Source organism: Zootoca vivipara, chromosome 3, assembly GCF_965207765.1.
Source record: "Zootoca vivipara chromosome 3, rZooViv2.hap1.1, whole genome shotgun sequence".
Taxonomy (NCBI): Eukaryota; Metazoa; Chordata; class Lepidosauria; order Squamata; family Lacertidae; genus Zootoca; species Zootoca vivipara.
Genome location: NC_142586.1, coordinates 61,316,721 through 61,341,024, shown reverse-complemented (window position 1 = coordinate 61,341,024; position 24,304 = coordinate 61,316,721). Strand labels below are relative to the sequence as shown.

General features: G+C 43.5%; 1 protein-coding gene across 6 annotated transcripts in view; it reads right to left on the bottom strand.

The window, feature by feature from the left end:
* Positions 1–13,932: 13,932 nt before the first annotated feature.
* Positions 13,933–24,304, bottom strand: part of UTRN (utrophin) — a 345,054-nt gene continuing 334,682 nt past the window's right edge. For all 6 annotated transcript variants that reach the window (XM_035108828.3, XM_035108822.3, XM_060272729.2 and 3 more), the window contains 3 exons: positions 21,803–21,895; positions 17,258–17,280; positions 13,933–16,183 (listed from right to left, as the gene is read on the bottom strand). In XM_035108828.3, the coding sequence (XP_034964719.3) occupies positions 16,175–16,183; positions 17,258–17,280; positions 21,803–21,895 (125 nt within the window). In that variant the 3' untranslated portion in view covers positions 13,933–16,174. The remainder of the gene's footprint in view (positions 16,184–17,257; positions 17,281–21,802; positions 21,896–24,304) is intronic.

Here is a 24,304-nt window from a genome sequence, read left to right as displayed (position 1 = left end):
CAATGAAACATTTGGCAACAATGCATCCATCAGGAATATGCAGCAATAAAATGTTAACAGCTAGTCAGCCCTCACTCAACTTGTGAACCTGTTAAATATAAGAAATATATTGCTTAACCCAAATATATAAGAATAAATATTCCTTAACCCAAAGATCTGCATCTGGTAATAAAGCCAGTTAGGGTGATGGCTGGCCATAGGGGTCGTCCTTGGTTTGTTCAAGGGTATGGGTTCCAAGAAAGATATGCAGCCCTAACACCTCCAGCAGGCTTGCTTTTGTGCATATCTGTAAAAGTTTATGCTTTAGATCTATGTTCTGTAAAATAAAATAAAACAAACCATTAAAATATGTGATTTAAATACTGTTCAAACATGGTTTTCTCCTGGGAACATTTACTAATGTAAAGGGTTTGTTGCTTGCATGCGCTTTGGAGAAGTAAGGGGGAAATAACCATTTTATTCAGCCACTAAATATTTGAAGTCAGACAAGCTACAGAAAGGAAGTCATAAAGAGACCGAAACATTTACAGAAATGGAAAGGAGATTTTCATAACAACCTGATGAACCATAGAAACTTAAAAATAAAATTGGGGTAGTCACCTAAAGTCAACTAAAATCCAGAATACAGTATTAATATTTAGAAGCAGTTCTGATACGAGTTTGAAGGAATTGTAAAGAAATTTTATTTTATTATCTGTGAACCCTTAAACATGTCACCCGTTTAAGGAGCAGGCAGTTGGACTTTATCACTTCATGCAGGTACCAAGGCTGCTGTGCTGTCCACCAGGAGCAGGAATTACAGTAATCAGTGTTGCATTTCCTTTGATTACCAGCAAAGGATCCTTTGGTGCCCCCCTTGCTTTTGAGGTCAGGAGTGTGTTTTCAGCTGGCCCTGATGTATTTGAGTAGCTGGCCACCTGCAGACAAAGAAATTGGGAGATTTCTGCAGGCATTAGCATCACTCAAGGCTCCAACACATTTTGAACAATGATAAAGACTGCATTTCATTCCCTAGCATCGTTTTGAAATGCAGATCCCCAGGAGAATGAGTCAGGTTCACATTTCAGAACATTTTAGCTCACCAAGGGTTAGCTCTCCAATTCCTCTGCAGCTTCTCTAAGGAGTAAAATATGACACACAAAAACTTTTTTTTTTTTAGTTCAGCAACTTGCTGCTGCCTATGCTCAGTGGAGAAAGCCACATAAACCTCACCACTTGCTTCTGGTGCTTTTCCATTCAAGAAAGCAATTCACAACTCTGCTGTTTCTCCCACACTAAACAACACTTCTTACTGTTGTTTTAAAGTGTAACATGATTGTGGAATAAGCCCTGAATGCAGATCCTGTGTTTTGAAAAATGATGCCTAAACTTATTCTAGTGACTTTTCCTTTTAATTATTATCATCTTTATTTACTAGCAGCTGCTGCCAGCTCCTCCCAGCTGCCAACCTCCCTCCCTTCATATCTGGCTAACCCCCCCCTCTCCTTAGTTTGTCCCAAACCTCCTTAAAGCTCACCCCAGCCACCAACCGCCATTTCAAAATGGTTTGGCAAATGTCACTGATTTATATAAATACGTAGCATCAGGAAAAGGGGTGGGGTCCCTGCGCTCTTCTGTCACTGCCACCACTATTGGAGGTGCCACCTCAGCCAAGAAGAGGGAGCCTTTAAAATACAGGTTCTCTTTTCAGGGGTGGTGGTGGTGGGGTGTGAATGAAGGAGAATGCGGAGCCAACCCAGGATGTTTTGCTGCTTAAGGCAAAACAGAAAATGGCTCCCACCTATGGCGACTGCCACTGAATCCTCCACCACAGACTCTTCTTTCCCCGGCTGCCGCCTCTTCCATCATGCCCTGAAGGCCACAGGAATCGGTGGCAGTGGGAAAAGAGTTGAAGGAGTTAGCAGTGGAGAGTGGTGGAAGGGGGTGACAAGAACAGGAGGTAGCAAACAGTGAGTTATCCAGAGCCTGCCGCCTGAGTCTGCTGCCTCACCAAGCCTCGTGAGAGGCTGTGTGCCACCAGTCCTGGGAGAAATACTTGCCTTATCTATCAAAGCCCATTTTCATTGTTTTAAAATTATAAGAAACCTAGCCAGGGTTGCGTGATGTGATTTGAGCCCTGATTGGGTGCACACCACTCCAGGGCCATGTTTTCGTTGTTATCTCAAAGCATGTGCACTTGACTATACTAGAGATTGATGGCTAGTCATCTATGACATGGATTTATGGTAGCAGCGTATTTGGTATTACCAAAACATGTCCCTTGTCTGATCATATTATGCATCTATTGCCCAGTCCAGTACAGGGACTATGAAGGTAGGTTTCTTTCTTCTTATGGCTAGGTTGATGAAGGACTTCACATGTAAACTGGTACTGCTCATATCATGTTGTTCCTAGTCTGGAAACCAGAAATTAACTCCGGTCAGCTATTTGAAAGGAGAAAGGGGTGTTTGTGTGATGTAGTCCTCTCCCACCTCACACTAGGATTTGGGCACATGCTTACAGACCTAGGACTGTCAACACGGTAGTATTACCATAAGTACTTGCATACTTCAGAACAGCTGTGCATCTTCTGCAGGGCAAATTAATTTTCCTCTAATCTTTTCCTCTTTATTAATTTTGGATTTTGCTTTTTAAAAAATATGTAGGTGGATTTTTAATCTGCAGTTGACACTGTCATTGACTGACTAATGCTTTTATCCTTAACACCATAACACTAATGAGATTAAATATATATATTTAAACAATATGGCTTGTGTCTGGGAATGCTTTTAATTAACATTAACTATTTGGTAATGTCTTTAAAACCAATTAGCCAAGCCTCATCAGAATTCAGTTCAGCTACCCTAAATCCAAGTCGCTGGCTTTGTAGTTTCAAATGCAAAACTCTACTTCTTAAAAATAGTTTTTGGAACATGTTTGTTTCATTCTGAAAAAGCACAGTCAACCTCTGGGAGTTCAGTCCTGATCTCAGAAGAGAGACTATGTTACAGTAACTGTTTATGTGAAAGTTTTTTGGCTGAGAGCTTCATGTTTGTGTCTGTTTGTCGTGTTTGTCGTGTTTATTCTTAGCTTTTGCACCTAGCAAATAGAAGACATTAGAACAGACTTTTTAAAATCCCACATGACAGAAAACAAGATGGCACAAACAAAAATCTAATTTTATACTTGCAAAACACATCATGCATGCATGGCAGGTCATGTGTTTGAGGCTGTGAACTCATAAGCAAATAACCATGCTGACATTATTGCAGCCTGTTAACCATTGTGAATAACTGTGTGAACAGTTCACTTGCGTGTCTGAATATTTGCAATGCCAGCTACTGTTGATATGTATTTTATTTTTTTTATAAACTATAAACTGTAAACTATAAAACCAGCAGCAGGGAGGAAGCCAGTTGTTGCTTCGACAGAAGGGTATTCCATAAGGATGGGGGCACCAACCTGATAGATGTTATTGGTGGACGTTTGAACAGGCCTCCATGGTCAATCTCGGGGCCCAAGCAGGTTCATACAGGTAGCTTGGTCTGAAGCCATTTTGAACTGTAAAGGAAGTCAACCCTTTAAATAAGGCCCAGAAATGCCCTTGTAGGAAAATCAGAAGATGGTCTTTTTCTCACCATGGAACTAGCTGCTGTGATTTTCTATGATGCTTCACTTTAGATGTTCAGTGAATCAGAAAAAGGGAAATTGAAAGTCTATAAAAATGGAGCAGCTGCATTCCAGCTTTTCACTTTACAGACTGCACCATAATCCCTTTGTTTTGGATGGCAAACCAGCATAGGATATTATGCCAATGTAATACGTGGAGCAATGTCGAAATCCTCTGCTGAAACCAACAGCCATCATAGCCAGAGGTAGAACAATACAAAGCTATTCCACAGTTCAGAGCTCAACTGGAAGGTGACCGACAGGTGAGACTGAAGAAGAGGCACTGCAAGCCCTTTAATTGTCAGCACAGTTTGCACCTCTAGTGTTTGGCGTTAGCTGCTATTTCATTATTATGTCATAGGGGGACATACTTGCCAAGCAGAAGGTGCACAGGCACTGCTAGCCATTAATTGTGTGTCACTGGCATATCTAGAATTGTGTTGCAGAAAGTTTCAGAGCCATAAAGGATAGTTCTACAAAATTTCTTGGTACTAGTTTTGGCCAGGCATATTTCAAACAGTTGTATCAACGTATCCTGTTTGAACTAAATACATGAGTTTGGAGACACTTGAAGGAAATTCACAACTCCTTCTCCTATCCCTTTTCTTCTTCTCTGCCATTCCCCAGACACTCTTTGAACTGGCTACTGATCAGATCTCTGACAGATGGTATATATATTCCCATTTTCCTCAAACATCTGGCAAGGCTGATCTTAACTTGTAACTTATTCAGCAAGTGGTGCTTTGAGGCCTAGCCATGAAATCGTCCTTCCAGTGATTTGCACTTAAAGGGAGACATCAGAGATTGTCCTACTTAACGCTAACATTCCCTGACTATTAATCTGTTATCAGTGTCTTCCCATTTAAGTGCCTATGCGGTCTGTCCCATTTGAGAATGATTCTGAAGTGCCATTTTCAGTGGTGCTAACACACCCACATTGATTTGAAAGTCTCAATTTTGCAGTTTTGTTTAGTGCAAGGAAACAATAGCAGGGGCCTGTTGAATCCAAGTATCGGGTCTTTGCACACTTTGTGGAAGAGTCCCATTTGAAATTTCACGAAGGCATTATTAGTGCAGTGTCAGTGGTAGCATCCACACAGATGCCCTTCTCCTGGGCAGTAGGGCAGGATGCATAGTCTCAGTCTAAGCAATGGCTGGTCCTGGTAGTCACAAGGCTTAAGCGGGGCAAAGTCTAGAAAAGTTATTGGGCAACTTGGCTCTCACCTTGCTTCATATGCCCACTGCAAGAGAGGATTTCATCCATGGGCGCTCAGGGAAAAGAGATATGGCTGCGGTGAAACCAGGGCTTTTTTTCCAGTCAGAACTTGCCAGAACTCAGTTCTGGCACCTCTCGGGTGGGTGCCATTGTCATGATAAGAGAACAAGGAAGGTATTAATGGTGAGTCCCAGCATCTCTTTTTCTAGAAAAATAGCACTGGGTGAAACTCATCCTCTTACTTGGAAATACCTGTAGTTTGCATGCCAACATATTTTAGTTTAAAGTTTAAACTTTATTTTAAAGTTAGAAACTAGGAAAACATGGCAAGAAGGTAGGATACTGACAGGCTCACAAGCATAGGCTCCCTTGCTTTTTCTGAGCTAGCTTCTGTCTAACATGCTGTTTTGATTTATTCCAGTTTTATAGTGGACAATGATTACTTTCAATAATTTCTTAACAGATGATGCATTTTCAGAATATGATAGAATTTTATACAAGCACATAGTAGCTTGAGGGTACATTTTTAAGCAGACTGGATTTTCTTGTTTGCTTGTTTGTTTGTTTGATGTATGACAAATAATTACACTTTATATTTCCCAGAGCAATGTTTAACTGCTGTTGTATGTGCTTCTTTAGTGAAACAGAAAAAATGTGTAAGAAATGGCATCCCATCTTGTTGCATTATTGAGAACATTCTGGAAGGGTGATTGATCACCTCTTGGTACTGTAGGAGACACAGCGGCCTAGTGAAATTTGTCAGAGAGTTAGGGCTGCAGGCAGAGCAGGTGCTTTGTCTTCCCTGTTGACTGAATCCCTGGCTTGTATTGTTATTACTGCCTAGAAAGAACAGCTAGAAAGATATTCCAGTTCAGAGCGGCATTCTGTTATTGGGCCTGGTTGAACCACTGCTGCATGTGCTAGAAACATCTAACACTGTGCGATCCTGTCAGAGGCAAGCCTCCCACTCAACCCCTTATTTCCAAAGAATCCATACTCTCTGGTTGGTTCAGTGAACAGGGTTATTACTGAAGCCCGGTGGAGCATAAGCAGTTATTCTTCACCTTAAGTTTTGTGGCTCCCTTCAAGTCCTCAGTCCCAGCTTCTTGAAGTGCAGATGGAGACTTGTCATTATTCTCTTATCCCATCCAGCTTCAACACATGATCCTTGCAGGGTTTTCCACCTTGTGTTTTTTGTTGATAAGGGCTAGTCCAGATACCCTAGACTCCTCTGGCAGTAACAGCACCATTCCTGCATGTCTGTCTCAGGAGCAAAGGCACTTCATTTGAGCGCAGGAGTGGTAGCTGGTACTCTGTGACTCAGACAACCCTATAAATCTGGAGAAGTTGAGCATGCTTCCTAGCTGTCAACTTCTCTTCTTTTCACATGATCAACCTAGCTAACCAGGCATTTGGGTGAGGCTCTCGTTCTATAGATCTTCCTCCTCTATAGATCTTCCTGGATCACCCCAGGCCAGTTAGCTTCTGCTCTCTCTCTCTTTCCCCCCCAGCTGTGCTGTTTCAGACAAGGTGGTGGCTGGTTTGCCAGCCTCTCATGGGCATACCCAGCGAGGGGCAGGGGGGGCAGCTGCCCCCTCTACATAGCTGCCAAGTATCCCGTATTCCCTGGGCCGGGAAACTAACGTATCTCAGCGTGTTTCCCGCTGCTCTCCTGGATCGTTGATAAGATAAACCTGCATATATCCCGGTTTTCAAAGCACTGCGTTTTCTGCCGGCTCGGGTGATGAAGGGTTAAAGACTGCAGCAAAGAAATCCCGCCTCCTACCTTTAAGGATTGGATGCTGCTGCAAACCAGGGGAGCAGAACAACAACAAAAAAAACCACCTGGCTGAGCCTTCATTGGCCGCCTCGGCTGCCACTCGCTGGTCCCTCCCAGAGCTCTTTTGCACGCATCGGATCTCCCTCCCTCCCTCCCCTTAGGTCTGTGTGTGTGTGTGTGTGTGTTGTGTGGGGGTAGATAGCTTTAAGGGCGCGAGTCATGGGTGTACCCAGCATGGGGCAGGGGGGTGCAGCTGCCCCCCCTAGAAGATCAAACTGCGGGCCCGACTAGGGAAGCAAATACCCTGCGCAGAAGCCCTGCTTGTTGACATGGGGGGAGGGGGGAGGAAATGCTGCTGGTGCCGTGGCTCCTCGGCGGCGGCTCCTCCTCTCAGACCGCCCTGCCTACATTTGCACCAATTCCCGCCCACTAAAGCCTTTGCACCTCCCAATGGAAAGCCCTGCCGGGCGGCAACCTCTCCTGCCTAAGAGTTCTGCTGGGCTGGCAAGCGAAGGAGATGCGGCTCCCTGCATTGGTTGCAGCCGCTGCCGCGCTCTGCCTCCCGGTAGGCTGCACTGTGATTGTCGGTGCCACGGGCTGGGAATTGCCCCCTTCCCCCCTCCGCACCCCCTACACCCCTGAGTTAGGAGTTGCTACTGAGACTCCTCCTGGGCCGGGAGAGGAAGTGCACAGGCAGGAGCCAGTTCAGCCTCGGCGAGCAGAAGCCCGCAAAGAAGGAGTGGGGCGCGGCGCCCGAAGGCGGTGGTCGTGGCTGCTGCAAGGAAGCTGCATGGGGGCGTTTGCGCCGGATTGCTGGCGGCAGGAGTAGCCCAGCGACAGTGACCCTTCCTCGCCGCCCCCCACCCCCGGCAATAGGAAAGGAGCTGCCTTGGGGGGGCGGCACAGCTCTCCGCTCCCCCTCCGGGCATTGGCTGCTGTTTCCTTCTTTGCAATGCCCCCCCCCGCCGCCGCTCTCCCTTGCTGCCCCTGCCAAGAGAGGGGCGTTGAGGGCGGGGGAACCGCTGCCGCCGCCATAGGGTCGCAGCTGGGGGGGGGCTTGCTCACTCGCCTGCGCTGCGCCACCCCACGTTTCCCATCTTTTGCTCCCTTGCGATGGGGAGGCGACGGTGGCAGCTTCTTCTTCTTTGAGGGTCTCAGCTTGGCGGGGGGGTCCCCAGTATCCTCCCAGGCCACGGGGGGATGACCCCCCCAGGACTAGCAGACCTCTGAGCTCCTTCCCCATCCCAGATATATAGGGTGGGAACTGGCAAGGCTTCGGGGGGACCTGGAGGAGGGAAAGTGGGGCCCAAAGGGGTTTTTCAGGGGGGTGGCTAGCCGTAAATGTATGGGAGCGGTGTTTTCAGAGTAGGGCCGTCTTAAGCATACCTGGCGCCCTGGCACTATGGTGTGACAGATCCCTCTGGTGCCCCCACCCCGCCCCGTTTCCCGGCACGGTGGGCGCAGCTCACTGTGCGGCTGCCGCCTGGAGGGCCGGAGCCCTGCGCAACCCAGCCTGGCCGTAGGGCCGGCCCTGGGCCAGGGGGTGCTGCCTGCCCCCTGTTGCAACGCCCCTGTGCGCGGTGGAGGCAGCCCCAGGCCCGTGCGCCTCCGGAAAGCAGTCTGAAGCCGATGAACAGCTGAGAGGCGCGCCTGGGGCGGCCTCCGCCGCGCCTCTCAGCGGGCGCAGCGGCGCCCCTGGTGGCCTGGTGCCCCGCGCCACCGGACCCGGGCCTAGAGACGGCCCTGCTTCAGAGCAGGGGAATTTCGTGTGAGAGAGTTTAGGGGGTTCATTTAGCCGCTGCAGCCGCCGCCGCAGAGTCGTCGGGCCCGCTGGCCCTGTAGCCCTGCCCACATTCCCACTTTGTGGCCCTGCCCCTCCTGTGCCTTGGCTCCGCCCCTGAACGACCATGGCTTGCCCCCCCTAGTTTTGATCCTGGGTACGCCCCTGGCGCGAGTGCTACAAGCTCCCGTCTGCTTATCATTTGCCTGCCTCTTTTGTCGTCGTTCTACACTCACCCCCTTCCTTTCGTTGGGCTTTTACTGCTGCTGTGTCCCCACCACCACTGTTGAGTTCAAAACAATCAGCCTTCTCAGGACACCGGAGCAGCAGAGTTTTGCCTTGTCCCCTTCTCCTCTTTCATTTCCGCAGCCCCTGCTGAGTGTTAGTCCTTTCCTACCCCTACCCCTTATGGTCGATAGCTACAGGGACACCTATCTTTGGTTGTAATTCGCTGCCGGGTTGAGGTTTCCTCTTCACCCCCTCCCCCCCTACTGATCGCTGTTCAGGAGGGAGTGTTGCCGAGGGTCTTTTTTTACGGTAGTTGTTCATCTGTGCGCTCTCCCCACCCCCCTGATTTCCTTAACGGAGGCTTGGAACAGCTGCTTTACAGTTTTCCCCTTTTCTCCTCCTCTGTTGTCCCCTCATCTCCCCCTCAAGTGGGAGCTCTTGTGTGCCTGCCTCCTTGCCTTTCCGAGGCCTGGGAGGCTTTGGGGTTATTTTATTTTACATCCTGGGGTTTCGTCTTATCTGCATTCACCTGGTTAACACATGTGCCTGCTTTGTTTTGAGTTTATCTGGGGGTGCTTTCCAGGTCTTTTACTGTGTTGCTTAAACTTCTTCGCTTTTCTGTCCCTGCTGTGAGCTGCTGGGTCTTAATTGTGCCTTGAGTTTCTGGGAAAACTCTGGCTTGCATCCATGTTTGCAGTAGTTGGGGCTGAATCGTACTTGCATTCCTGTTTTCAGGGGCTAGGGACGTTCGCCATCTTTGGGGTTTAAAACAGTACCCTTGGCTTCACGTGCTTGGTGACAGGTTTTTTTAAAAAAAGTTCACCCCCCCCCATGGCTTGCCCCCTCCCAGTTTTGATCCTGGGTACGCCCCTGCAGCCTCCCATAAGCTTCTTGGGTCTGGTGCCAACAGGCCCTGCCCAATTGTATGGCCTTCAGCTCATTGTATGGCCTTCCCTGGGCTGGAAAGGGGTTAGTTTAACCTGCTAGATTGATTGACTTGCTGTATCGCTAAATGCATGTCAAAAAAGCGTGTCACCAACATTAAAAGTTTGGAAAGCTCTGTGTTGGAATATAATGGGGGACAGCAAAGCCATTTTTGAAATTGAACTTTATTGCATTATTTGTGTATAATAATTCACATGGTTTTAATCTCCCCATGCACAATATTCTAACTAGGCATCTGTCTAATGAACAAATTCTTAAAAACTAAGGAGGAACAAGTTTATGATACACTAGGTATTGAAAATCTTACTATATATTGCTGTATTCAAAGACAGCAATGTGATTTTTTATATATACAGTATAAAAGGGGGGGGAGAGAATCCTATTCTCTGGTAATACTAGGATTCCACAAGAATGGAGTGCTAAAGAGTGTGTTCATTATATAAATCTCGGAACAGCTCAGCTTCAAGACAGCGTACCTGCAAGTAAGGCACAGCTGTGACAGCAGCACAATATTACGAAACATTCCAAAATCTGTCACTCTTGACAGCTCTGCAAGGACAGACAAATCAGCTCAAATCTTTTACACTGGAGTGCTAGTCCTATATGCAATGCCACACATCAGTAAGATGCCAAGCAGCCATTCTAAGTGCAGCAAATGGGTGAAATACGTTTGACATATTTCTTTATTTAAAAAAAAGGCTTGGATTCTGAAGTTTTGAAATTTAAAGCTTTCCATCACATACTGAAGCTTTAAAGAAGCATGGCTAAATACTCTTTCCAAAATCAGAAATGTTGTTAAGCTGCCAACACCCATTGCAAATGCATCTGTTATCCCGACAGATATTTGTTGTGCAATCTTTCAATGCCTAGGAACATTTCAGACCTTTCAACATTCTGATGTGTGTCTAAGATTGGATAAAACCATCAAGCACACACCTGTCCCTTGTTATCCTGGCCTCTCCCTTGTCTTCTCCTCTATGGTCAACATTTAGGCTGCAAGTGCTTCAAAGACAGGGGTAGGCAACCTAAGGCCCACGGACGGTCTGGGAATCAGTGTGTTTTTATATGAGTAGAATGTGTCCTTTTATTTGAAATGCATCCATGGGTTATTTGTGGGGCATAGGAATTCATTATTCCCCCCGCCAAAAAATATAGTCCAGCCCACCACATGGTCTGAGGGACAGTGGACCGGCCCACGACTGAAAAAGGTTGCTGACCCCTGTTCAAAGACATTGGCTTCTTACTCAGATTTACTTACCTGGCCTCTTGTGTGATGGGTAACAATCTGAAGTGCTTCTGTTGGGCTCGCATGACAGATCAGCAATTCAGTTGGTATACTGTCTGCCCCCCAACTCCCAGGAAGTTTTTCCCTGCCTTGTCTAGGGAGCCTGAGAAGTTCATGGCATTCTCCCAACATACCATTGACTCCAAACATGTATCAGGACACACTTGGATTTGGTTTTCTCAGCTATCCGGGGTGGGGGTGGGGTGTGTGATCTGAAAGTGGAGGAGTAATTTGCTACTAAGGTTTAGTCTTTCAATGGCTTCACATTTACAGGGTTGGGGAACATATTAGAATGGCGCATCCCTGGAAGCTAGTGGATTTTGGTAGGTTCCTAAGAGCTCTTGGGGATTTTCCAGCTGGTGTGGCTGAAACTCCTGTTCTGGGTGCAGTAATGGACTAAGATGAGGGTTTAAAACAGGCATAGGCAAACTCGGCCCTCCAGATGTTTTGGGACTGCAACTCCCATCATCCCTACTAACAGGACCAGTGGTCAGGGATGATGGAAATTGTAGTCTCAAAACATCTGGAGGGCAGAGTTTGCCTATGCCTGGTTTAAAAAAAATCAAGACTCAAGCAAGATGAAATGGAGGTACTTCTGGCAAGTGTTATAAACCTGTTCCGAAAGGAATGCAGTCCTCTTAAAGCATTGGGTATTCAGTCTGGACAAGCTTGCTTATCCAGCATTTTCACTAGAGTCTCAGGTGGCCTATGCTATGTGGGTTGAGGTTTTCTTTAGCTGATTTGTTAGTAGCAGCCATACCTGGAAGGACACAGAATGGCCACAGTTAACCCAGTAATATTGCAGCTCATTGCACATGAGGCTGCCTTTGAAAATGACCTGGAAACTCTAGTTGGTCCAAAATAGGAGTGCACAGGACATTTCAATCATATGCCAGTGGTTTGTCAGCTGCAATGGCTCTCTGTGCATCTCTGCCCAGTTCAAGAGCTGATCACCTGAAATATCACTTTCTCCCATATATATCTATCTTCCTGAACCTTACAATCCTCTTCAGAGGCCCTCCTCCAAGTGCCACCAACTTCCAGTGAAGTGAGGCAGATGGCTGCTAGGGAGAGAGCATTACTGGAGTTCAACTGGTAATTTCTTCATGGTATTTTAAAGAAAATGATCCAGGCCTATAAAAACTAGGCTTGTGGTGTGTGACTTGTTTCTCTTTTTCTCAGTAGGAATGCAGCTGCTCTTCCTACTACACCGCCATGATTTGGTAGAATTTTTTTGTTCCCTTTCCTCCCATTTTAGATTTTGATGGTCTTGGAAGTGCTTTTCTTACCATAGCTAGTAAGACGCGCTGTACGTTTCACTCCAGTATGAAGGTTGTGTTTGGGGTTGGTCGGTTTAGAAAAAAAGGAGATTACTGTAAAGGGAAACATGACATGCAGAAGTGGGGGGAGGTTTTTATTCTAATACAAGAACCCCAGGGTCACCCAGTGAGGTTGCATGTTGGAAGATTGATGTCATACCAGGTTCCTGCCTGATTCCACTTGGCTCATTCTCCAGCAAAGATGCAGACTACCCAGAGTCAGGAGACCCTGGGGAACAGACAGAAAGCCTGAGCTCCAGCACTGATCCAGAAGATCACAGCATATAAGGCGAGATGGGATTATGGTAGGTGGGCCTCTGGAATTTTCTTACATTCTTATTTTAACTTGATCTAGCAGTCGTAGTGCTTTTGAGAGTGCAATTGTTGGTAGATGTGTATTGCTTTTGCATAATTATGATGCTCTTGCATCATAATTCTTCTCTAGGTGTTGTTGATTTGTTTCTGTGTTGGGTGTTTGATAGTTACCAGTATTTGTATGTTACTCTCCACCACCATCACCACACATAGTCTGGTCCTGATTTAAGTTGTGCCCAATACAGTATTTGTAGGTTGTGTATAGTAACTGCCTTGCTGCACCCGTGTTTTTCGTTGTGTGTATTGCGGGTGCCTATGTTATGCACATTCACACACACCCCTTGCATACACACCCAGGAAATATTATAGTAAGCACAATCCGCTACATTGGTGTACTCTTACAGATTTCTATAAAATGTCATTCCTTCTGTAAAAGATTGTAGCAGGAGGGTGGCAAAGGTCATAGTGCCCCCAGGCTGTTTCTGGGAGGGGAAACAGAGGCGACAGGATCCGTTCCAACCCCATCTGCTATAAAGCTACCTATCACAACCCCCTTATCTGTGTAAATTTGGAAGTTCACCTGCCCCCCAGAAGTGCCTAGTAGGCCTGCAAACATAATCTGTAGTTAATTTCCCCATTATAGTCAATGTGGAGACATCCCGAACTTCAGAAAACCGCAGGGTGACTCTACCTCAGGTATGAATTGGAGCCCTGGCAATTCTGAGGTGAATCTGTCCATGGTGCATCTCCTATAAATTATAGGGTCAGTTGCTATCTATAGCATGGTGTGGGCTCTGTATTATCATTCTGCATTGCTTCATTTTTCATATGGGGGATCCAGTTTTTCTAGTTATGATCGTGCTGGGCAGCATCCTCTTGGTGACGACACTGTGCTCCAGCCTTGTGGTCTCTAGCACCAGATGCATGCTTCCTCCATAGACGGAACAAATTTAAAATTGGTGCCACAGCCTCTAAAAACGGATTAAGCTTAATGTCTAGTATGTTTAACATCGTTATAAAATCCCACTGGTTATAAATTACGTTTCCTGCTAGAATACAGAACGTTGTATTAGACATGAAAGACCTGCTGAGCACAAGTCAGTGGAATTTAAAAATCGTTCTGCCATTGAACAGGGCAACACATATTGATATTTTCAATATTAATAGTATACTTCAAACCAAGTTCACCGATTGGCGGTTAGAATTTAAAATCTGTCACCAGCAAAGAGTGATTGCTGGCAAATATGCATTGCTGAAGATGGAAAATGGCAGAAAAATATCCACTGATTTACTGAGCTATATTTTTCAGCTACATAGTTTATTTTCATAAAGGCACCTTGAAGTCTGAAATGTTCTCACACAGGGAACAAGCTTCTAAATGTTGTTTACTTCTAAGATGAAGAATATCAAACAGCCTTCGCTTAAAAATTAATTTTATTCAGAGTGAAAGTCATACCATGTAACCAGATTAGAAAAGGGAAGTGTGATAGTTTAATACCACAAAATTCAAAAGAACTACATACTTTGTTTTGAGATGTTACTGCAATGTATTCCTTTTATTTATCAGTGTCTCGGAGGAAGAATATTACAATGTAAGGTTTTAAGTAGCTTTTACTTGACAGCAGAGGACAGAATTTACATACAAACACAGGCAGAAAAACAATTCATATATAACCTTTCAGTCATACCAAAAAGCCCATCATATCCATTACTGGGATTTTTTTCAGTTAAAATGTTTTAAAAGGGGGCTAATTTTTTGTTGCTGCTTTTGCTTTGATGTGACCTGGTAAAATAAAATACCTTGCAAAAATCAGAACATCAAGTGGTTTCCAAAAGTAAATACTTTAAAAAAATGGATTTGAGGTAGAAAGGTGGTCATGGCTTTCCTTTTCTGCAAAACATTTTTCCTTCTCAAAATATCTATACCAAAATATATTTCTTTCTAGATGAAAAATCCACATATTAACCTGCTTTTCTGTATCTTGCTTTTGGCAACATTCCCCCCCCAACGCTAAAACAAACAATACTTTTCATTTAGATAGCATTCTGAGTCAGAGTATGTAACATATATTACCTAATTTGAGCCTCATAATACCTTTGAGCATAGCTGTTAGCATTAACAGCACCGCTTAAGAGATGGGAGAAGTGAGTGGTTACAGTGATGTTTTATTAGGAGAAGTAAACACCATGCCAGGAGTATTACTACTCCTACTATGGGGTCATTATGGAGTCATTCTGTTATGCGTCCCCTTGCAGAAGGCAAGCAAACAGAGGCAGGATTCAACTCCGCTCCTCTCGGGAAATTGGCTTGCAGGGGGATCAGCAGAACCCCCAGAACAATGCATGGGGGGGTTCGTTCTGTGTGGCAAACCACTTGCCCTCACTGAATGATCACTTTTACGCAATGCTGAATTCCTCTCTGCTTCTCTCCATCCCAAAAAAATCAGAGTTGGATTTCTCCAGTGCTCTTTGGATTCTCCAGAGATGCTCATTGCACATCTTACTGAGCAAATGATTTTTATTTTTGGTAATGAAAGCAGATACCCATGCAAATCTGAAAATGCACTCGTGAAGGAAAATGCCCAGCTACTTACTTGAAGTATGGCTAAGCTTCCCCAGAATTTTCTCTGCCTTTAACATGATGTTAAGGGAGCCATTGAAAATGTGTACAAGTTGATACTGATTGAAGTTTTCCAGGGCAGACAACCTTTCTGATATACAGGCAGAACACTTTACCATTAAACTAGTCAGAGCTCCTTCATTTATTAACACTACCAAAAAGGAGAATAAAATAATTTCAAGTCAATCTGAGCCATTGCACTGGGTGATTTACACAATAGGACTTCACAAAATTTGGCACATTTAGATCATAATGTCCCGTCCCCGTTCCCCCATAATAGAAACAATGTATATTCAGAATGATTTTATTAAGTCAAAATGCAGCTAAGCTCACATTTTAAAGTAAAAACAAAGCCTGGATGGAAAAGATCAGTCTGCATTCAGTTGGGAGAAAGAATCCATTAAAATGCCATTCTAGTGCCAACAGCTACTGCAGTTGAATGAGGTTAGCTGGGGCAAAATAGAGTCTCATGTGCTCATAGGCAGCCAGAAATGCTATTTGTCAAATACTAGGGGCTGTGAGGGTTATAAAAGCTGATATTTTGTCCATGTTTTGAAACTATTAGGCTAAATATAAATAACCTGTGCAGAATGGTATGTGTTGGAAGAGAAGTTGCTTGAGACAGTAAATGCAACAAGCCAAAAGGAATGTAAAAATGTAACTCTTTGCTCCAAACTCAGTATGCAGTTCACTTCAGCAATATCAAAAGAGAATGGATATAAACTCCCACCCCTTTTCCTGATATATAAATCAGTGACATTTGTGTAACCATTTTGAAATACTCCACGGTTTGTTAATTTACAGTTGCATAGAGAGGGAAAGGGGGGGGGAAACACACACAATATTATATAAAACCACAACATCCTCATCTTTGGGTAGTTCAAGTGTTTTCCTATTTGAAGTAAGAACACACAGAGCTAACAGTATGTTACAAGGTCCCATGCAGCCGTATGATTATTGGAACTTGATATTGGCATTTGTAGAAAAGGAGTTGCATTTAATGTCAGGAAGAGTAGGCAGTCTTCAAAACAGAAAACTTCACATTGCCTGAAGTCAAAGGGGGGGAAAGAGTAAGAAATGATTTCCTTATATACTGTTCTTAGGTAGCAGCATCATTCAACATAAATATTTTGAATCAAGTTCTGAAAGAATGGCCATTTCTGCAACAGCAGAAGGTGCAGATGCACACCTTGTAGAACTTGATGGGCCAATGGAAACAACACCTAACCATGGTTTGTTTTCTTTACCTCTATATGCAATCCACTTTAGCAGTACAGTGGTACCTCTACTTACAAATTTAATGCGTTCCGAACGCACTTTCGTAAGTCGAAAAAAATTGTAAGTCGAATCCCATAGGAATGCATTGGGAGGAAAAATTCGTAAGTCGAAGCAACCCTATCAAAAAATTCGTAAGTAGAAAAAAAATCTATCTAAACCGCATCCAAGATGGCGGATGGAGCTCCGTTCGTAAGTAGAAACATTCGTAAGTAGAGGTACCACTGTATCTAAAAGGGTGGATTTACAACCTCCAGCTTCTAGGCTTCACAAGTATATCATGCCTCCCACAGACAAGACTTAGCTTGGCAAGTTAAACCAGTTTCACTGTATGTTTGTGGCCTTTTCCAGATTTAACAAACCATAGGTATCGGTAATGTCGCAGTGGACAATGGTGATCAACCCTAGAGGGTCCTGTGAGCTCCTCATATTGCAAAACGATGTGAAAGGGATCAAACAAAATATTGTCTCTCTCTTGTTTAAACAAAAAACACACAGAGGCACAAACCATAATTGTGCAGTGAATTATGGCACACTTGCCATGGGATCCCAACAAAAAACTGCAGCTTCCTGTAGTAAGCAATCCTGTTGTGGTTGTAACAGTTAGAAACAGATTGCCATCAATCACATAGAGAGACCAGACTAAATTTTGCAAACAAGTAGATGTGCCCATTTGTTTTAAACTGTGTTCACAGTGAGGAATGAATTGTAAATGTGCAAGTTTACTTTTCCAAACAGTGAAACAAAAACTGGTGAAAATGCACAGTTAATTAATTACAAAGTCACATGTAAGTTTATACTTCAGTTGTGGAAACACAACTTTAAAAGCACTGAAATACATCATACCTGTGGTCTGCCGGCAAGATTTGCTGTAAATAAGAAAACAAAACGATTAGCTGCAATAAATGAAAAGAGTCAACGATTAAGATGAAACTGTCACAAAAAATAGACAGCTAAATAGCAATATATATTCTCCCCACCCCCTTGATTCTGAGCATAACTACTATTTTATCATAACTTGTTTCTATTAAATCTGCTGGCACATACCTTTCTGGTTTTGCATAGTCCTGTTAAATTAAATTCAAACTGTTCTAAATTATGGGTGATTTCTAGTGTTAGCACTATTCTGAGTTGTGCAGTCCAGCCACTTCTGCTAAGAACAGCCTAGCCCTAGCATACCTGGCACCAAAAAGGAGCCTCTAGTTTGTTAAGCAGTTCAGCCACACCACTTGCTCCCCTTTCTTTGTTTGGGGTTGTGATAGAAGGAGATGCTGCATATACAGAGTGGTCCCCCCCCCCAAGGTGTCATGCGTGTAGCCTTTGTGAAAAAGATGGGGAAGTGCTATATGTATGAATGGTGTTTTGTGTCCTGTTGTATGATACTAGACCTGCATACGGTGAGTAAGGGGTGGGGTGGGTGGGGGTGGATGGTCCGTTGTAAAAAAGAGGTTTGCAGTTCGAGAAGGTGTGTTTATGCTTATTCTGCATGTAGAAAGTTATCCATTTTACAGAAGAGAAACACTTTATGTTCCCCGTCTTTATGTTCCCCGTCTGCAAAATGGACAGCTCACTATTGCATACCAGCTTTCTGGTCAATAATCTGTCTGGGAATGTGACTTACTTGCTTGAATTATCTGGCCTTTGTGTGGTTTATTTGCTGCCTTCTCATTGTGATGGATTGTGCTGTGATCTAGGGGGGACCTAACAACATGCAAAGAAGTAATCACAAATATTAGTCATGTGAGGGATATGAGTGGAAAGTTTGAACTTGCCCAGGCTAACAAAATATCTTGAGCAGGCCCTGAAAAAAATTATTAGTTTTTGAAAGTTTTTACACTTTATAATTCATACAAGAGAAAATAGTCAAATGCATACTATCTGCTGAACATAATGGGCCTTTTCCTCAGTGCTATGGACCAGTTAACATCATACAGCACAACACATTTCCAGCCCATTATATTTTTGATTGTAAGATTCAACTACATAAGGTCTTCCCTGAGGGACTCTGCTTCCATTAAGGTTTTTTTTTGTGTGTGTGTGTGTGTGTGTGTGTTTTGGAAGCCACAGTTATCACAAGCTTTCTCCCAGGAACTGCAAGTCATTAATTTGAGAAACAGAAATTATATATTAAAAATAGCTGTCTGTTGTTGACTCTAATGTTTATCAGAAGGGAGGATCTGTCCTTAAGTCACCCTGCAAGAGTTTCTCACGGCACGTGGCACACATGCTGCAGTAGGAGAAACAGTATGCTGTTAAGCCAATTAGCAATACAATCAAGGGTTTTCTTCTTCAGCAGTATTTCAGAATGGAATTGCAATGCAGGGGGTTTAACAACCTTTCCCCACCAGCTCCCCGCGTCGGTGCTCAGTGGAGCCTCTGTCAATATTCCCTGTCTATCCTCATTCAACCAGTTACTCCTTGCATGAGTAATCCACAGACCAAAGTCCTAATGGCCTCACACTTTTGTGCCTGACCCAGTAGACTGTGGGGATAATTATAAACATTTATACAGTACATGGTTCCCACAAGAATCCTGGTTTGATTAGGGTACTTGGAAATAGGGATTCTGAGCAGAGAACCAGTTCCCAGAGTCCCCCCGTAGCAAGAAGAACGCTTTAACCATTTTAGACTAGTCTAGCTATATATTTTTACTTTGCTGTTGGATAACATCCATATGTATTTATGACTATTTACAGCCCTAGGTTATTTGTTTAATTTTGAAAAAGAGAGTAGCAAACAATAAGAAGCCAGCAAGTGTTGTCTGCAACTACTAAGCATGCATAGTCTTGATTTTTTGGGTTGTGTGTGTCAGGGATGGGGTGTGCCTTTATGGTTTTTGCCATACTTCTGCAAGCTATGGGGTTCCTCTAAGCATCCTAACACGTCCCTTATTAGAATTTGCTTCTGCTCACCCGATCTAGAGTCAATCTAGGCTGGGAAAAGACAGTCAGGTGCATTGGGCAACTGGACAATTTTGGAAATTGCCTCAAGGGCTGGTGGTGAGAGGACCATAATATGAGACAGAAGTAGCTGCCAACACCACCTCTCAGTGCCCTAAATGAGGGACAGAAACGCATGGAGAGAGAGGCTAAGGCATCATCTGTGGAGAAATAGTTGGTATGGGTGCAGATGTGAGATAGCTCAGTCAGTAGAGCATGAGACTCAGGGTCGTGAGTTTTACATTGGGTAAAAGATTCATCCATTTCAGGGGATTGTACTAGATGACATTTATGGTCCTTTCCAACTCTACAATTCTATGACTTTATGGTCTGCTCTCACACACAAATTCTGAGACTACAAAGTCCAAATTCTCTGCCATCTGTGTCCGGGTGTTCCTTGTTGTCTATATCAAAACACACTTTTGTTTTCAATCTATCTATCTTGGGAACATCTCTTGAGAATCTGGATAAAGGGCAAGCATGTGAGCCTTTCCTAACTAGTTTGCTCTAAAGAGCATCACAAAGAAAGCACAATAACATTGCACAAATTTGCCATTTACCACAGTGGATAAAAGAGTTGAGAATCCTCTGTTTAATTGTTCACAATCAGCACATCCGCCTAATGACGTCAAATGGCTGTGCTTGTTTAGAAATAGATTCTCAAGTTCTGAATTAAACGTGGAGGTCTGGGCAATTATCTTGAACTAACCCCAGACTCTAGAGATCAGTTCAAACTAGCTGGATTTTAATTTCCCTTTTATTTATGTGTGAAGTGTATCTTCCCAGACGTAGTTTCTCAAAAAGGAGGAAACTGTGCATGAGAGATAAAAGGAATATTTAATAGAGTTCAGTGGTGTCTGGACAACACAATATAATTTGATGTTATCTGAGTATTTTGCATGGGATTATGCACCATATAAGCCTGAGTTTACTTTTATGGTCATTTCAAAGGAAGCAATACAAAGTTGTTACTAAACTACAGAGCTGAATTTAGCTTCCAGTCCTAATAGGCAATCAACGAACACAAGATTGAAAATAATCATAACAAAAGTTAGCCACAATGATCTCTCTAGTAGGGGAAAAGTTGCACTATACTCTGTGAAGGACCAGAATAAATACAAGCAAAACTGCATGGGTATTATCTCTCATTTTCCAGTGAAAGGAGGCCTATAAATAAAGAACATTATTATCTCTCTTTGTAGAGAGAGAATGAAAAATTAATAGGAAGTGTAATCTCTCATTCCTAATAAGGTATTTCTGTTCTCCCATTTCTATGAAGTCTGGGACTGGTCTCACAGCTTATATTGTCCCATGTGCATGATGGAACTACTCCGTTGCTACTTGTCCATGTGGTTAAGTGTGTGTGGTGCTAAGAGTCAGGCATAGCACCACTGTCACCCATCAGAAATATAGTCCAAATTAAAGTCACTCCCCAGCTTTGGGTTCATATGTTAATCAAAGCTCTGCATGGCTGCAGCAGCATGGCAGGGATATCTCCCTCCTCTTCTGTTGGAGAGAAATTGTGGAATCTGGCATCATAATTTATGTCATTTCTGCAATGGAGGGAGAAGCGTGCCATTCCTCCACCACATGAGGGCTTGATATAATTTATGAATCAGGGCAATGGATTATTCTGAAGGCACTTAACTACACAGGCAGCAATGACTGATCCAAGTAGATACTGCATATTTATCAAGACACCTTGTTTTCTTACAGCATCCTGCTATGGACATACTTTGTACCAGAGGACAGTCCTGGCCCAGTTCATAATCTCCCAGATGCATTGGACACTCGTCTTCTAGGTTAGTATTCCCCTCATCATGGGCTCATAGTTTTTGACGAGGTTTTTTATTGCCAATTACTACTTTTATTTTATTTTCATTTATTATTACATTTATATATCACCCTTCAAGGTGGTGTTATGTGGTTCTTCACCTCCACATTTCATCCTCACAACAACCCTGTGAAGTAGGTCAGACTGAGAGATAGTGGCTGGCCCGGAGTCACTCAGTAAGCTTCATGGGGATTTGAATCGTGTTCTCCCGGGTCCTAGTCTGACACTCTAACCACTACACCTTACTGGCTCTGTTCTGATTTGTTTACATCTGGTTTTTGTCAGAAGAAGGATATTGCAGTGCTGCTTGTTGCATTTTATCAATTTTATCACTTCTTATTGGCTGTTCAAACAGCTACTTTGCTGGAAAGGTAATGAAAGTAAGGATTCTTTTGGAAGCAATAGGGTTTGAAGTTTAAAAAAGCGAAACAGGTCACCATGTAATTATTTCTGAAACATATTGCTAACTGTTCAAGTCTATGCTCACTTTAGATCCTGTTCAATCCATTTGCTGAGCAGCTCTATAGAGTGTTACAAAGGCTTTGCATCTCCATAAATGACTGCATCATTGCTCAGCTTCAGCCTCCCTTTCCTTGGCTCAATATGCTTAACACTTACTGCGGCAAGCTGGAAATGTGCTGTTGATTTGTTCCATGACTTCTGTTAGATCTGTGCTAGTGTCATGAGGTGGGACTAACAAGTCATCTACACCTAATGAAAACAAAAGGTGCAATCAGTTTTGTAATAGAGAAGCAGCATTTAAGAGCCCGAAAGCTACCGTGTTTCTCCTAAAATAAGACACAGTGTTATATTTATTTTTCCTCCAGAAAACACACCACAGCTTATTTTCAGGGGATGTCTTTTTTATTATTAATTATGGTACCCACTGCTGCCCTTGCCGGCTCCCGCTCAGTTGGGGCTCGGCGCAATGCACGCTGCGGCTCTCGCCGGGTCCCGCTGAAGCTTTTGCCGGCTCCTTATGGAAGCGCCATCCAGACCTGCTCCCACCACTACCCTGGTACGGCTTATTTTGGGGGTATGTCTTATATTTTTTTGCCTCAAGAAAATTGTGCCATGGCATATTTTATAGGCATGCCTAATTTATGAGAAACACGGTATTTCCACCCATCCTTCCCACCTTAATGTATTTAGAGTCAAGACGGAGAAAGAAGAAGAAATCCTCTGTTTGAAATCTCTCTCATTTAATATGCAAGAATTGCTCATTGATAATGGCCAGGCAAGAGAGGCATAGATACCAAATTATACATTTATAGCTGAACTCATTTCTGCATTATAAAGCATAGCCACTGTGCTTGAGATAAACCAGGTTGAATTGTGCAGAAGCAACTAGATGTAAAAAAATGCTATTAAGGTTTATATTATTAAGCACTAAAAGGGTGCTTGATGAGAGTATATCCCAAAGCTTTTAGGCAGCCTCAGTGCCCAAAAGGTCACTAAGTATTGCTATGTTAAAGGTAGGAGAGGGCCTCTCCCAGTGCAGACTTCCCATGGTTGGGGGAGAGGAGTAGAGGTCAGGATGAGCTCCTTTTGCACACAAATGCCTCTTCCTAAACTGGTGTGGACAAATATCTGAGGATGTGTATTTTCCTCATGCCAATAAGAAATATTGCTGGCAGCAGAAAGTGCTAGGATCTAGTTCATTAATACTGTTTCAAAACCTGTCCTCCTTTTTATCTAATGTTTGCTTCCCCTGCCAAAGAGGTTTCCACTTTTCTGCCGCCTCCTGAAGGGTCTTGAGAATTTCTTGGGATTTTGAGCTAGCCTTAATTTTGCAAGATGGGTGGCTAAGGGTGGGGTGGGGTTCTTCCAAGTAAGCATTTATCCAGCACTCTTGGATAATTTTCCTGGCAGCGAACACTTCTTGTTCTGAAAAAGCCCCATGGGAAATTACCTCATGTTGTCTCCACTTGTGCTTTAAGTGAAGCATGGGAAGCTAGGGAGGTTGCAGGCAATTTGTAGAATGAGAAGAAAGGACACTCACGACCACCCCTTCGCCACCTCAGAAACAAGATATCTGCATCATAATCCTTGCACCCAATTTATAATAAATTCAACAACATTTCCTTTCATCTCGATAATTTTCAAATTTTATTGTTCCCATTAATTGGCGGAGAATGGCCAGGGAGGAAACCATAGGTGAAAGTTTTGGTAGAACGCTACAGATAACTGGGCCCAGGAACTTTATTTTCTGAAGACAATGCTACCTGCACCTTATTCTTCTCAGTCTAGTACAAGCGCCCATAATGGCTTCTGGGCTGAAGAGAAGGAGCACACCCCCTCCCTCAATTTGGCCTCTGCAGTGGTTCAGAGTTGCAAGTTAATTTCCCTTGATCCCAAAACCAGGATAGAGAGGGGAACCAAAATTAAACTACATCACCTCAAAGGTAACACATACTTTTAAAATACCAATATTGTGTATAGAATATAAATATAAAAAAGAAAGAAAGACCTGAATGTATTTTGTAGTGGTTCCCACCACTACAGAACCAGACTTTTCCAGTAATTATGTACAACATTGTTTTACTTTGACAAGCATCTGGGCTGAGTTTTATTATTAAGAGATTTAGCAGTTGCTGAAAATTTGGCAACAATGTATTGGCCATATTTGCAGGTAATAAGCTGTTAACAGTTGTGTGCTGGTGCATGCAGCCTGATCACTCCTTTCATTCTCTTTCTGTGTAAGTGATTAAACAACATCAGAAAGGGGACAGGCTTTTGTTATAGCTGAGCCTGGGATTGTGCTTTGTTCCGCCCAACAAGCCAGGATTCCTAAACAACAACAAACTTTGGTTGAAGGCCTGCTGGTACAAAGGGAGGAGTGATCAGGCCCCTTGTATCAGTATGTGCACAGTACGGTTTATTAAGCCAAGGTTCTTGGCTTATTGTTACATACAAATGTGGCCACTTTATTGCTGGTTTTAGATCATTTCATCTACTTGTTTTATGAGGTGCATTTTATTGTTTTGTATTAAACTTTTGTTAAGCTGTCCTGAGGGCCTTTCTTCAGCCATGTGGCAGGCTAACACTGATAAATGAATGAATAATTAAATTTCCATACACTGGTTCATTTAAAGTATTATGAATCTTTCAGCTAAAAGT